Raw genomic sequence first — 15,301 nt, 5'->3', positions numbered from 1 at the left:
CCTGAGCGCTGGGGTAGATGCAAGGTAGGCGGGTTGTCCCCCGTGGGGCTCAAGGTCTGAAGCCCTATTTTACAGACGGGGTAACTGAGGACCAGAGAAGTGAAGGGACTTGACCAAGGCAACACAGCAGACAAGTGGCGGAGCCGGGATTAGAACCAGTAAATGTTCAATAAATACGATCGATGGATTGACACTAAACAACCCCACGTGCCCAGAACACAAGCGTAAAGGAGCATATCCGCCTCAGCAATGCTTTCCTTAGAGTACGTTTTCCTTTTGTGTTTTAAATCACTGAAGTGTGGTGGTGTTTGTGGAATCTGTTAAGCGCTTACTATGTGCTAGGCACTGTACTAAAAGCCGGGGTGAATTCAAAGAAACCGGGTTGGACACAGTGCCCGTCCCACGTGGGGCTCACATTCCAAGCGCTTAGTACAGTGCTCAGCACATAGTAAGCGCTCAATACTACTGAATGAATGAATGAATTAAACCCCCACCTTACAGATGAGGGAACTGAGGCCCAGAGAAGTGAAGCGACTTGCCTCAGGTCACCCAGAAACAGGCGGCGGAGCCGGGATTGGAACCCAGGTTCTTTGGACTGCGAGGCCCCGTGCTCCACACCCAGTCCCTCCAGGGCAAGAAGGTATTAAAAATTAACCTCATTAAAACTTTACACTTCCAAATTCAATCGATTTAGCTGGTCCTTTGGTTTTTACGTGCTTCACAGCCGCCACGGTCAACAGCAGACTACCCTCTGTGATGGCCAATTTAAACAGACAATTCTGCTGCCTGAGGCACGGAGCTCTCGATAATGAAACTGAACTGTGATAACGGCAGCTTTTTTTGTTTTGTTTTGTTCTAATCCAATCAAACGTTGAATTTCTCTAAGGTCCATTTCTTGCTAAACCCTAATCTCTTTTGAAATTAATTTCGGCCTTTATTTTTAGATCCCGTTATGAATGCAAAGCCTCGGGCTTCACTTCCTGATCTGAAGCCATCTCTCCAAGCCGCTGGCGGCGGGTAGAAAGGCCGGCCTGAGGGGGGAATCGGCCGGAGCGGTGGCCAAGCCAGCCGCCTCCCACGAGAGGTGAAATCGGGGTCTCTTCCGCCCTTTTTCTTTTCTTCAACTCCTTTTGGATGGAGGGATTTCAGTGAGAGGGGAAGAGGGGAGCAGTTTAGAACCCTTAAACCATCAAATAATAATAATAATGTTGGTATTTGTTAAGCGCTTACTAGATGCCGAGCACTGTTCTAAGCGCTGGGGTAGATACAGGGTCATCGGGTTGTCCCACGTGAGGCTCACGGTCTTCATCCCCATTTTGCAGATGAGGGAACTGAGGCCCAGAGAAGTGAAGTGACTCGCCCACAGTCACACAGCTGACAGGTGGCAGAGCCGGGATTCAAACCCACCACCTCTGGCTCCCGAGCCCGGGCTCTTTCCACTGAGCCACGCTGCTTCTCTAAAATAAATGCTGGTATTTGTTAAGCGCTTACTATGTGCAGAGCACTGTTCTAAGCGCTGGGGGAGATACAGGGTCATCAGGTTGTCCCACGGGAGGCTCACAGTCTCCATCTCCATTTTCCAGATGAGGTCACTGAGGCACAGAGAAGTGAAGTGACTTGCCCACAGTCACACAGCTGACAGGTGGCAGATCTGGGATTCGGAGCCCTGACCTCTGACTCCCAAGCCCGGGCTCCAAACAGCCCGGCGAGCCTAGCGGATAGGACAAGGAGGACCTGGCTTCTAATTCCGGTTCCACCACTGGGCCACTTTGGGCAAGTCACTTCACTTTCCTGTGCCTCAGTTACCTCATCTGGAAACTGGGGACGAAGACTGTGAGCCCTGGACAGGACAGGGGCTGTGTCCAATCTGACCAGCTTGTAATAATAACTGTGGTATTTGTTAAGCGCTTACTACGTGCCAGGCACTGTACTAAGCGCTGGGGTGGATACAAGCAAATTGGGTTGGACACAGTCCCCGTCCCGTACGGGGCTCACGGTCTTCATCCCCGTTTTACAGATGAGGTAACTGAGGCCCAGAGAAGTGAAGTGACTTGCCCAAAATGGAACTCTTGGATTTTCCATTTGGGCTTTGGAAGACGATGGAGAGAACGCAGACGATGTGGTTAACATTATTCTTTTTATTTTCTTGGACTTAATAGGACCCTTTTCCCTGGCCTTGAAGGAAGATTGATTTTAGATGACTTGAAACCTCAAGTTCTAGCTTCTTTAAAGGGAGCCGCCCAAACCCGAGGTAACATAAGCTTTATGTGTTCTGGTATCGAAAACAAAGTCAGTTGGAAAAATGGAGAAATTGTTTCTTAAATTTTCTCTGACTACATCTTCTCAGCTTATTTAATAATAAATAAATTATTTGTTTATATTAATGCTCTGTTTTCCCCTCTCGACTGTGAGCTCATTGTGAGCAGGGAATGTCTACCAACTTTGTTACAGTTTACTCTCCCAAACGTTTCATAATAATGTTGGTATTTGTATTTGTTAAGCGCTTACTATGTGCCGAGCACTGTTCTAAGCGCTGGGGTCGATACAGGGTAATCAGGTTGTCCCACGTGAGGCTCACAGTTAATCCCCATTTTACAGATGAGGTCACTGAGGCCCAGAGAAGTGAAGTGACTTGCCCACAGTCACCCAGCTGACAAGTGGCAGAGCCGGGATTCGAACTCATGACCTCTGACTCCCAAGCCCGGGCTCTTTCCACTGAGCCCCGCTGCTTCTCTTACACGGCTCCGCCCGCAGTACGCGCTCCATAAACAGGCCTGATGGATTGAACAAGTACTCAATAAAAACCTCGGACTGACAAAGCGGCATGGCTTAGCGGAAAGAGCCCGGGCTCGGGAGGCAGAGGTCGTGGGTTCGAATCCCGGCTCCGCCACCTGTCAGCTGCGTGACTGTGGGCAACTCACTTCACGTCTCTGGGCCTCAGTTCCCTCATCTGTAAAAGGGGGATGAAGACTGTGAGCCCAGCGTGGGACAACCTCATTACCTTGCAGCTACCCCAGCGCTTAGAACAGTGCTCGGCACATAGTAAGCGCTTAACAAATACCAACATTATCATTAGGGTCAGCTGTGTGACCTCAACTGTATATATTTTCATTACCCTATTTATTTTGTCAATGAATTGTACATCGCCTCGATTCTATTTAGTTGCCATTGTTTTTACGAGATGTTCTTCCCCTCGACTCTATTTATTGCCATCGTTCTCGTCCACCCGTCTCCCCCGATTAGACCGTAAGCCCGTCAAACGGCAGGGACCGTCTCTATCTGTTGCCGACTTGTTCATCCCAAGCGCTTAGTACAGTGCTCTGCACATAGTAAGCGCTCAATAAATACTATTGAATGAATGAATGACCTTGGGTAAGTCACCGCACTTCTCTGCACCTCAGTTCCCTCATCTGTAAAATTAGGATGAAGACTGTGAGCCCCGTGTGGGACAACCTGATGACCTAGTACTACCCCAGAGCCCGGGCTTGGGAGTCCGAGGTCATGGGTTCGAATCCCGGCTCCGCCCCTTGTCAGCTGTGTGACTGTGGGCCAGTCACTTCACTTCTCTGGGCCTCACTCCCCTCCTCTCTAAAATGGGGATTAACTGTGGGCCTCACGGGGGACGACCCGATGACCCTGTATCTCCCCCAGCGCTTAGAACGGTGCTCGGCACATAGTAAGCGCTTAACAAATACCAACATTATTATTATTAGAACAGTGCTTGGCACATAGTAAGCGCCTAACACCCTCATCATCATTATTATTATTATTGAATAAGTACTCCATAAACAGCACCGACTGATGGATAACAATCCCACTGGGGCCCTCGCCCCCTCTGCCCCACGACAGCTTCTACCCACTTCCTCAGCGAAGGGCACAGGACGGAACGATTTTGTTCCGGGACAGGAACGGCTTCATCTTTACCATTCTCTTTGCCTTTGGTGGTTGCAGGGACAGCAGAATCCGGGCTCGCGAAGTGACCCGTCTCCTCCTCCTCGGAGGCTCTCATCGTGGAGTCCAAGGCAGGCTCGGCCTCACCGGGAAAGGGTCCGGGCTGAGTACTGGAAAAGCCACGATGCAGCGTCTGCGTCAGCTTGAGCTTGCGGAATCGATTGGACATCCTGTTCCACCACGACTGGGAAGGGAACACCAGACCGGTTCTGAGCATACTAATTAGGACGGTGATAATCATCGTGCTACTCGTTAAGTGCTTAAGGCGCCTGATTTCTTACGGGAAGTCATCCTTATTTAGTACTCTTTCCCTTAATTCTCCATTTTTACGGTACCGGTGTGAGAAGCAGCGTGGCCTGCTGGATAATAATAATGATGTTGGTATCTGTTAAGCGCTTACTATGTGCAGAGCACTGTTCTAAGAGCTGGGGGAGATACAGGGTCATCAGGTTGTCCCACGTGAGGCTCACAGTGAATCCCCATTTTACAGATGAGGTAATAATAATAATAATAATGTTGGTATTTGTTAAGCGCTTACTATGTGCCGAGCACTGTTCTAAGCGCTGGGGTAGACACAGGGGAATCAGGTTGTCCCACGTGGGGCTCACAGTCTTAATCCCCATTTGACAGATGAGGTAACTGAGGCACCGAGAAGTTAAGCGACTTGCCCAAAGTCACACAGCTGACATGTGGCCGAGCAGGGATTTGAACCCATGACCTCTGACTTCAAAGCCCGTGCTCTTTCCACTGAGCCACGCTCTTCTCGGGTACCACGCTGGTACCCGAGGCCCAGAGAGGTTAAGTGACTGGCCCACAGTCACCCAGCTGCCAAGTGGCCGATCCGGCATTCGAACCCATGACTCCCAAGCCCGGGCTCTTTCCACTGAGCCACGCTGCTGGGAATCGAGGACCCGCGTCCTAATCCCGGCTCTGCCCCTTGTCTGCTCTGGACCTTGGGCAAGTCGCTTCACTTTTCTGTGCCTCCGTTACTTCATCTGCAAAATGGGGATTAAGACTGTGAGCCCCATGCGGGCCAGGGACTGTGTCCAACCAGATTATCTTGCGTCTACGCCAGCACTCAGTATTTTACATACAATTAAAAACAAACCTCGAAACCGTAGGCTTTTAAAACCAAAGATCTACCAGGCCGAATTTCTTCATTCATTCAGTTCATTCAATCGCATTTGCTGAGCGCTTACTGTGTGCACCGCACTGTACTGAGCGCTTGAGAGAGGACAGTTCTCCCAAGAGTTAGGATTAATCGACAAGATTAATCAACTCAAGTGGATTAAGAGTGTGAGTCCCATGTGGGACAAGGACTGCGTCCAACCCGATTAACTTGTGTTTACCCCAGTGCTTAGAACGGCGCTTGGCACATAGTAAGCGCTTAACGAATACCAACATCATTATTATGATTATTATTATTAAGAGTGTGAGCCCCATGTGGGACAAGGACCGTGTCCAACCCTATTAATTTGTACTTACGCCAGAGCTTAGAACGGTGATCGGTATGTAGTAAGCGCTTACCAAGTACCACAATTATTATCATTATTACAATTCAGCAATAAGCAGACACCTTCCCTGCCCACAACGAGCTTTGAGCCTAGAGGGATGAGCCTCATTCTCGGGGAGAAAAAAATGATGGAATACCTTCAAACCTCCCTTGTCATCAGGTAATATTGGGGCACTTAAGGACTGCCGGCTTCTGGAACGAGACAAAGTCGACCGGCATTTCTGCTTGCCCTTGACTCTGTTGACTTGCATACAGGCCGATGCTAGCAATCGCACAAGTTCCGTATCTGCAGAAACCAAAGTGGGAATTTCACCAACAAATGCCGAGGTCCCTTCTCCCACCCAAACTCCCAAAGGGCCAGCCATACTCCCCCCGCCCCCCCGATCGTCTCAGAAAATGTAGAGAGGAAGCAACCCCCTCCCCATCACACACGCACTTTACCGCAGACGTTCTCCCCCTTCCTTCCCCTCGTCCTCAGATTTGTTTCTCCCTCCTTCTGACTGGTCGCAACAGCCTCCCATTGCCGACACTTCACGGTTCCCCACCCAACCTCCCTCGGGTCCCACTGAAAATCTGATAATCTGGCTTCGCTTCAACTCACACGGATCTACCAACGGAAGGAACTGCTTTCTTAATGTGTGCACAAGAAAGCAGTTCTTCTATATATATATATGTGTATATATATATATTTTGGGCAGGGATTGTCTCTGTCGCCAAATTGTACATTCAAAGCACTTAGTACAGTGCTCTGCACATAGTAAGCGCTCAATAAATACTACTGAATGAATATATACACACACATGTATATATATATATATATGTGTGTGTATATATGTATATATATGTATACGTGTGTGTGTGTGTGTCTGTATCAAGAAAGCTGTTCTTTCTGTTCAGCAGATATATATGTATAGGCATGTGTTCAGTAGATATATATACACGTATATATGTGTATATAGATATCTACATACATATACATGTAGATATATGTAGATATAGATAGATAGATCTACTATATCTACATGTGTATATAATACACATGTATATATACACATGTAGATATAGTAGATATATATAGATATATCTATTATATCTACATGTGTATAAAATACACATGTATATATACACGCACATATACACGTGTATATATATAAATGGTGGTATTTGTTAAGCACTTACTATGTACAAAGCACTGTTCAAAGCACTGGGGGATACAAGGTGATCAGGTTGTCCTACGTAGAGCTCATAGTTTTATATATATCTACATATATCTACATGTATATATATATATCTCTACATGTATATATACACGTGTATATATATGTAGGTATATGTATGTATATGTATGAATGTATATATATGTGTATATATATATATATATAAATGGTGGTATTTGTTAAGCACTTACTACGTGCAAAGCACTGTTCTAAGCACTGGGGGATATAAGGTGATCAGGCTGTCCTACATAGGGCTCACAGTTTTAATCCCCGTTCTACAGATGAGGGAACTGAGGCACAGAGAAGCGAAGTGACTTGCCCAAAGTCACACAACTGGCAAGCGGCGGAGCCGGGATCAGAACCCACAGCCTCTGACTCCCAAGCCCGGGCTCTTTCCACTAAGCCATGCTGCTTGCTTCTCTCTCTCTCTCTCTCTCTCTCTCTCTCTCTCTCTCTCTCTATATATATATATATATATCAAGAAAGCAGTTCTTTCTGTTCAGTAGATAGATAGTCTTCCCCCAACTCTTTTATCAAGCAGCATGGCCTAGTGGAAAGAGCCCAGGGCTCAGAGGACCTGGGTTCTAATCCCGGCTCTGCCCCTTGTCTGCTGTGTGACGCTGGGCAAGTCTCTTCACTTCTCTGCGCCTCAGTGATCTCCTCTGTAAAACAGGGATTAAGAATGTGAGCTCCATGGGGGATATGGACGGTGTTCCACCCGATTAGCTTGAATCTATTCCAGAGCTCAGGACAGCGCCTGGCACGTAGTAACTGCTTCACAAATACCACAGCACACAGACTTAACTTTGCTGTGCCTCGGTTTCCTACTCTGCAAAATGGGGATTCCATCCCTGTTCTCCCTACTATTTAGACTGTGAGCCCCACGCGGGACGAGGACTACGTCCAACCTTATTAGGCCGATTCTCCTCCAGGACGTAGAAAAAGTCCTTACCATTCATTCATTCATTCAATAGTATTTATTGAGCGCTTACTCTGTGCAGAGCACTGTTCTAAGCGCTTGGAAGGTACAAGTCGGTAACGGATAGAGACGGTCCCTGCCCTCTGACGGGCTTACGGTCTGATCGGGGGAGACGGACAGACGAGAACAATAGCAATAAATAGAATCAATCCCAAATACCATTATTATTATTCTTACTGTTACTATCACCATTGTTAATAATAATAATAATAATAATGATAATGAAGCGCAAACAAGACTATTCCGGCATGCATCGCCTTAGAGCAGAGAAAGCTACAAAAACGGCATAGCTCCACAGAACCCCGATATCTGATTACGGAGGCTTTCTCTACCAAATATCATACCGGGATCATTGAGCAGCATCACTAGGTCAAAGGCTGTATATCCATTTTTCGCTCGAAGACTGACGTCAGCTCCTTGGTCGAGCAAATACGTGACGACTTCTTTATTTCTTGAGGGTAAAAAGAGAATCAACTTGGCTGGACCCGTTTACGTTTAAGAAAACACGCGGCGGTAAAGGAGGAATCACCGCGCCTCCGGGTTTAAGAAGAAAAGCCAACAACCGCCGCTCGGGAACCGTGCCCCTCCCTTCCAAAAAAGATAAACAAAATAATTTTATAAATATGAAATAAAGTAAAATAAAATTACCCGTGGTAGGTGGCTTGCATCAACGCCGTCCAGCCGTGCACGTTGTCCTGCTTGTCGATATCCGCCTTTCTCTCCACGAGTAGCTGGACGAGCGTCAGCTGGCCCGTGACGGCGGCGAACATCAGAGGAGAGGCCCCGTCGGCATTGATGATATTCACCTGGTTCGCGTCTTCGTCGGCAATCTCTCTGACGAGCTGAAAGTTTCCTGGATCGGCAGAGGGAGACGACCGGTCACAGCTCTTTCGGGGAGGAGTCGAAAGGGCTAAACCCAGAGGCCTTCCTCCAAACTACCCCGATTTCATTTAATCATTCGGCCCCGAGGCAGAGTGTGAGTGACCCTTCGGGTTACTCGATGAAATCATGTTGTTCTCTCAGTCCATCACATTCGTGGAGCGCTTACCGTGCGCACAGCACAGCGTCCCGGGCGGTCTAACTGACGCGTTCCCTGCCCACGAGGCGCTTACGTCGCTCTGGGCCCGAGGTCCTCTCCGATAACCTGAGAAGGCCCAACCTCTGAAAACGACCGGAGCCCAATAAGTAGTCGAGGATTATCGGTCGGACCTGCCCGCCCCCCGAAGGCATGCTCTCTTCTGGTCGGCAGAGGCCTTCGAGGCCTGAGAGAGCCCCTCGGAAAAGCCCCCTCGTATCAATCCATCCTGTTTATCGAGCGCTTACTACGTATTTATTAATAATAATGTTGGTATTCGTTAAGCGCTTACTATTTGCGGAGCACTGCCCTAAGCGCTGGGGGAGATACAGGGGTAATCAGGTCGTCCCACGTGAGGCTCACAGTCTCGATCCCCATTTTACGGATGAGGGAACTGAGGCCCAGAGAAGCGAAGTGACTTGCCCAAAGTCACACAGCTGGCAGGCGGCGGAGCCGGGATTAGAACCCACGACCTCTGACTCCCCAGCCCGGGCTCTTTCCACCGAGCCACGAATCAAGTGCCAATCTGGTCTACCCATTAAACTACAACTCCGGGAAGGCAGGGCCCGCGTCTTCGACTTGGATCGCACGCGGTGCTGGGCACATGGGAGGCACGAAACTATCGGCAACCACCAATAAATCCATTAAACGAATTAAGTGCCAGTTCCAGGGGGCTCAGGCTCTCCCTTCAGCCCTGTTACAGCCAAGAACCCGAACTGATGGGGGGCGCGGGGGGGCGGGGGGTCGCGCGCTGCACATTCCGCACCTCTCCAGATCATTATTTCTTCCCCCAGAACTTACCCATTTTCAAAGCGTGAAAAATATCAGGCCGCCGTTTCTCTTCATCTGAGGGAACATCAATTTCAGATCACAGGCATTAGCTTCAGAACCATTTGTCACGACCCAAAACCCTCCTCTGGACTGGGTTCCAAACCCTGGGCCCGAGAGGCTCCGCGCTCGGCGGTTCGGGGTTTGGACCGGAGATCCCCAGAGCGACGACTGACACCGACATATAAAAAGGAGCAACAACTAACGCGCACTTAATAATGACGTCGGGATGTGTTAAGCGCTGACTATGTGCCGAGCACTGTTCTAAGCGCTGGGGGAGATACGGGGTCATCAGGTTGTCCCCCGGGAGGCTCACAGTTCATCCCCATTTTCCAGATTTTCATCTGGAAAGTGGGGTCACAGAGGCCCAGAGAAGTGACTTGCCCACAGTCACCCAGCTGACAAGGGGCGGGGCCGGGATTCGAACCCATGACCCCCGACTCCCAAGTCCGGGCTCTTTCCACTGAGCCGCGCTGCTTCTCTTAGCCCAGAGGAGGCTCCCCTCCATCTACCTCACTCTTAGAAGTCGCGGCGGTTTGCCGGGAAAGAACAGGGTCCGACCTGCCAAGTTTCTCGAACTCGACTCCGCGTGGGAGGTTAGTTTGGAGGGAAATGAAGCAGCGGCCGCCTTTTGACAAGGACTTTAAAGCTTGAATGCGGGAGAGCGTCAGCCACGGCGAAGCTGGTTTTCGTCCCAAAAGCCCCCAAGGTGACGGAACGGTGAAAAATCTGAAAACAATGAATCACGCTCCGAGGCGAGCTGAGTACTCAACTGCCGGTGGGCCTGTGGAATTCCTAGCCCCGCTGCCATTCCGGGGAAGAGGGCGTGGAGTTGGGAGTCCTGGGAGACGGAGCTTGGGAAATTCCCAGGTAACCCATCCCAGTGACCATCCCGACGACACGGCGACTCCGGCCTAAAACGGGGGGCATCGGGGTGTATCACAAAGGGAGAACTGAGGCACAGTCTCATCCCGACCAAGCCCGGAGTTACCCTAGGACCCCCAGGAGCCATCCCGCGCAACTCAGACCTGCCTGCCGAGCCCGCGACTAGGACCGGTCCGCCCCGGCTCAAGGCCTTTCCGGTCTGACCCGAATCCCTGCGGCGGCGGGCCGGGGCGTCCCTGAAACTCCCGTGAAATGAAATCGGGGTCCTTTGGAGGAGCCCCTTTGAGTTGCGTCCTTTCAATTCCTCCCCGAGACAGCCGTCGTTTGGACCGTGAGCCCGTCATGGGGCGGGGATGATCTCTCTCTGTTGCCGAACTGTCCATTCCAAGCGCTTAGTCCAGTGCTCTGCACAGAGTAAGCGCTCAAGAAACACTACTGAATGAACTAGGGATGTGAACGCCCAGTTTCTCCTCCACTCACTTGACCGGCAACCAGCAATAAACACATTAAACGAATCAAGTGCCAATCTGGTCGACCCATTAAACTATCGGCTCCGGGAAGGCAGGGCCCGCGTCTTCAACTTTTATCGCACGCGGTGCTGGGCACATGGGAGGCACTAAACTATCGGCAACCACCAGTAAATACACCAAAGGAATTAAGTGCCAATCTGGTCGACCCATTAAACTATCGACTCCGGGAAGGCGGGGCCCGCGGTCTTCAACTTCTACCGCGGGCAGCGCTGGGCCGCGAATGCCCACGGCGAGGACGGGGCGCCCAGGACGTACCCTTCCCTTCGATCCCCCCCCCCCCCGACGGTACCTATCGCTATCGTTCCAATGAGACGTTCATCCCCTTGATTCTACTTATCGCTATCGTTTCTGTCCGTCTCCCCCGATCAGACCGCGAGCCCGTCGACGGGCAGGGCCTGTCTCTAGCCGTCGCCCATCTGTCCGTTCCAAGCGCTCAGTACAGCGCCCCGCACACAGTGCGCGCTCAGTAAATACCATCGAATGAAGGAATCGAGCACTTGCCCCGCGCCGAGGGGCGCGCCAGGGAAGGCCGGGGGGGGGGAGCCTATACCGGTTTTGGGTCGGACCGTGGTCAGGGAATCCAGGTAGTCCGCCATGTCTCTGTGCTCGAAGTCCAGGGCGATTTCGAAGGGGGTCTTGTCGAGCACGTTGACGCGGTCGGGGTCGGCGCCCTTGTCCACCAGCAGCTGGGCCACGCCGACCCGCCCGCTCTGGGCGGCCAGCATCAGAGGGGTCCAGCCCACGGCCTCGGCGCTGTAATTGGAATCGGCGCCCCAGTCCGCCAGGAGCCGGACGACGGCCTCGTGGCCGTGCTGGGCCGCCGTCATCAGGGCGGTCACGTCCGGGAGGACCGGCCGACCCCCGGCCGCGCCGGCGGAGGGGTCGTGGCCGTCCACCGACGCCCCCGTCTCCAGCAGCAGCTTCACCACGCCCGCGTGGCCGCCCCGGGACGCCATCGCCAGCACGCTGGCTCCCAGCCGGTTCTGGGCGTTGACGTCGGCCCCGTTCTCCAAGAGTAAGCGCACCACGTCGAGGTGCCCGAACCTGAGTGCGAGGGGAGACGACAAGGGGAGAGAGCGATGAGCGACCCCTTCCGAGAAGGAGAACGAATCACGATAACGGCACCGGGCAAGCGCGCGCTACGCGCCAAGCGCCGCTCTAAGCGCCGGCGGGGGCGGATACGAGGTCATCGGGGGGGGGGGGGGGGGGGGGGGGGTCCCCCCCGTCGGGCTCCCGGTCTGCGTCCCCATTTGACAGACGAGGTCGCTGAGGCCCGGAGCCGTGAAGCGGCTCGTCCCCTCCACCTGATGAGCTCGCATCCACCCCAGCGCTCGGAGCGGCGCTTGGCACAGAGTAAGCGCTCAACAAATCCCATCGTTGTCATCATTATTATTCTCTGGTATAATAATACCATTATTATTATTATTTTGATGAGGAAACTCATTAGTATAATTATGGCTATTATTAGTATTATTACTTGATGATGCTTAGTAGTAGTATGACTATTTTGACGATGATGATGATGATGATGAGTAGTAGTAGGGTTATTTTGACGATGAAGGTGATTACTAGCATTATTATGGCTATTATTGTTAGTAGGGTTATGATGATGATGATGATGACGACGACGATTAGACCGTAAACCTGTCGATGGGCAGGGACCGTCTCTCTCTTTTGCCCATTTGTCCATTCCAAGCGCTCAGGCCAGTGCTCTGCACAGAGTAAGCGCTCGATAAAGACTATCGAATGAATGAACGATTATGGCTAGGATTATTATTGTCAGTAGGATTATTTTGATGATGACGACGATGATGATGATCATTAGTATTATCGTGATTATTGTTAGTAGGTTTATTTGATGAGGAGGAGGAGGATTATCTTGATGATGATGATGATCATCATCATCATTAGTATTACCATGGCTATTATGATTATTGTCAGTAGGATTATTTTGATGATGATGATGATGATGATGATCGGTATCATCATGGCTATTCTGATTATTGTTAGTAGGATTATTTTGATCACGATGATGACGATGATGAGTATTATCACGGCTATCACGCTGATCGTCAGCGGGACTATTTCGATGATGACAACGATGATTAGCAGTAGGATTATTTCGCCGCTGCTGACGAGCATCATCCCGGCTATCACGCCGATCGTCAGCGGGATTATTTCGATGATGATAACGATGATTATCAATAGGATCATTTAGCCGATGATGCCGCTGAGCGTCATCCCGGCTATCACGCTGATCGTCAGCGGGATTATTTCGATGATGATGACGATTATCAATAGGATAATTTCGCCGATGATGATGATGAGCATCAACCCGGCTATCACGCCGATCGTCAGCGGGATTATTTCGATGATGATAACGATTATCAATAGGCTCATTTCGCCGATGACGCCGCTGAGCGTCATCCCGGCTATCAGGATGATCGTCAGCGGGATTATTTCGATGATGACGATTATTATTAGGAGAAGCAGCGTGGCTCAGTGGAAAGAGCACGGGCTTTGGAGTCAGGGCTCATGAGTTCGAATCCCAGCCCTGCCGCTTGTCAGCTGTGTGACTGTGGGCGAGTCACTTCACTTCTCTGGGCCTCAGTTCCCTCGTCTGTAAAATGGGGATGAAGACTGTGAGCCCCACGTGGGACGACCCGATTCCCCTGTGTCTCCCCCAGCGCTTAGAACAGTGCTCGGCACATAGTAAGCGCTTAACAAATACCAACATTATATTATTATATTATCAATAGGATCATTTAGCCCATGATGCCGCTGAGCGTCATCCCGGCTATCAGGATGATCGTCAGCGGGATTATTTCGATGATGACGATGATTATCAATAGGCTCATTTCGCCGATGATGCCGCTGAGCGTCATCCCGGCTATCAGGATGACCGTCAGCGGGATCGGTCTGCCGATCCCGACGATTACCTGGCGGCCTGCATGAGCGGGCTCCAGCCGTAGTGGTTGCGGCGGTCGACGGCGGCCCCGCGGCGCAGCAGGAAGCGCAGCAGCGGCTCGAAGCCCCCGGCGGCGGCCAGCTGCAGCGGCCCGTTTCCCGCCTCGTCGGTGCAGTCCAGGTCGGCGGCCCCTCCGGCCCCCTCCAGCAGGCTGCGCGCCCCGGCCGTGTCCCCGCGGTCGCAGGCGCGGAGCAGCAGCTGCGCCGCCCCCGGACCCTCCCCCATCCCGCGCCGCTCCGCGCCGCTCCGCGCCCCGCCGACGCCGAGGGGACCTCCCCGGAGGACACGCCCCCTGCCCCGCGCCGCCCGCCAATCGCCTTCCTCCGCTCCCGGGCCGCGCCCCCTGCCCCGCGCCGCCCGCCAATCGCCTTCCTCCGCTCCCGGGCCACGCCCCCTGCCCCGCGCCGCCCGCCAATCGCCTTCCTCCGCTCCCGGGCCACGCCCCCTGCCCCGCGCCGCCCGCCAATCGCCTTCCTCCGCTCCCGGGCCACGCCCCCTGCCCCGCGCCGCCCGCCAATCGCCTTCCTCCGCTCCCGGGACACGCCCCCTGCCCCGCGCCGCCCGCCAATCGCCTTCCTCCGCTCCCGGGACACGCCCCCTGCCCCGCGCCGCCCGCCAATCGCCTTCCTCCGCTCCCCGGCCGCGCCCTCCGCTCCGCCGCTTCGGGCCACGCCCCCCCGCGTTGCCCGCCAATCGCCTTCCTCCACTCCCGGGCCACGCCCCCTCCCCGCGTCGCCTGCCAATCGCCTCCGTCCACTCCCCGGTCACGCCCCCCGCTCTGCTGCTTCGGGCCACGCCCCCCGCCGCCCGCCAATCGTCTCCGTCCACTCCCCGGCCACGCCCTCTGCCCCCGCTGCTTCAGGCCACGCCCCCCGCCGCCAGCCAATCGCCTTCCTCCACTCCCCGGCCACGCCCCCTACTCCGCGCCGCCCGCCAATCGCCTTCGTCCACTCCCCGGCCACGCCCCCCGCTTTGCTGCTTCGGGCCACGCCCCCCGCGCCGCCCGCCAATCGCCTTCGTCCAGTCCCAGATCCACCTCGCCCCCCAGGCCCATATGAGGATAGGCTCCCCCCCCCCCCCGCCGTCCGCCAATTATCCCCTTTGATTCAGATCCCCTTCCTCTCCCTTCGGCCACGCCCCCTCTCCGTCAGCCAATCGCCTCCGTCCATTCAGATCGCGGTCCCCTCCATCAGCCAATCGCGCCCGTCCATTCGGACCGCGCTCCCTCCACTCGGGCCACGCCCCCGTGTCCGTCATCTAATCATCCCCGTCCCTTCGGATCGTCGCCCCCTCCGTCAGCCAATCTCTCCCTTCCATTCGGACCGCGCTCCCTCCCTCGCGCCACGCCCCCCCTC

At 53.2% G+C, this 15,301-nt stretch overlaps 1 protein-coding gene across 2 annotated transcripts in view; it reads right to left on the bottom strand.

Moving 5' to 3' along the window:
- The window catches only part of ANKS6 (ankyrin repeat and sterile alpha motif domain containing 6), a 35,302-nt gene extending 21,131 nt beyond the window's left edge, over positions 1-14,171 (bottom strand). For both annotated transcript variants that reach the window (XM_029054119.1, XM_039910660.1), the window contains exons 1-7: positions 13,918-14,171; positions 11,529-12,022; positions 9,537-9,581; positions 8,309-8,513; positions 8,005-8,111; positions 5,602-5,750; positions 3,925-4,135 (exon numbers count right to left, since the gene is read on the bottom strand). In XM_029054119.1, coding sequence (XP_028909952.1) covers positions 3,925-4,135; positions 5,602-5,750; positions 8,005-8,111; positions 8,309-8,513; positions 9,537-9,581; positions 11,529-12,022; positions 13,918-14,171 — 1,465 coding nt within the window. The remainder of the gene's footprint in view (positions 1-3,924; positions 4,136-5,601; positions 5,751-8,004; positions 8,112-8,308; positions 8,514-9,536; positions 9,582-11,528; positions 12,023-13,917) is intronic.
- Between the last annotated feature and the right edge of the window lie 1,130 nt (positions 14,172-15,301).

Source organism: Ornithorhynchus anatinus, chromosome X3 (assembly GCF_004115215.2).
Source record: "Ornithorhynchus anatinus isolate Pmale09 chromosome X3, mOrnAna1.pri.v4, whole genome shotgun sequence".
Classification (NCBI taxonomy): Eukaryota; Metazoa; Chordata; class Mammalia; order Monotremata; family Ornithorhynchidae; genus Ornithorhynchus; species Ornithorhynchus anatinus.
Note: the sequence above shows the minus strand (reverse complement) of the source record. Positions and strands in the feature narration are given on the sequence as shown.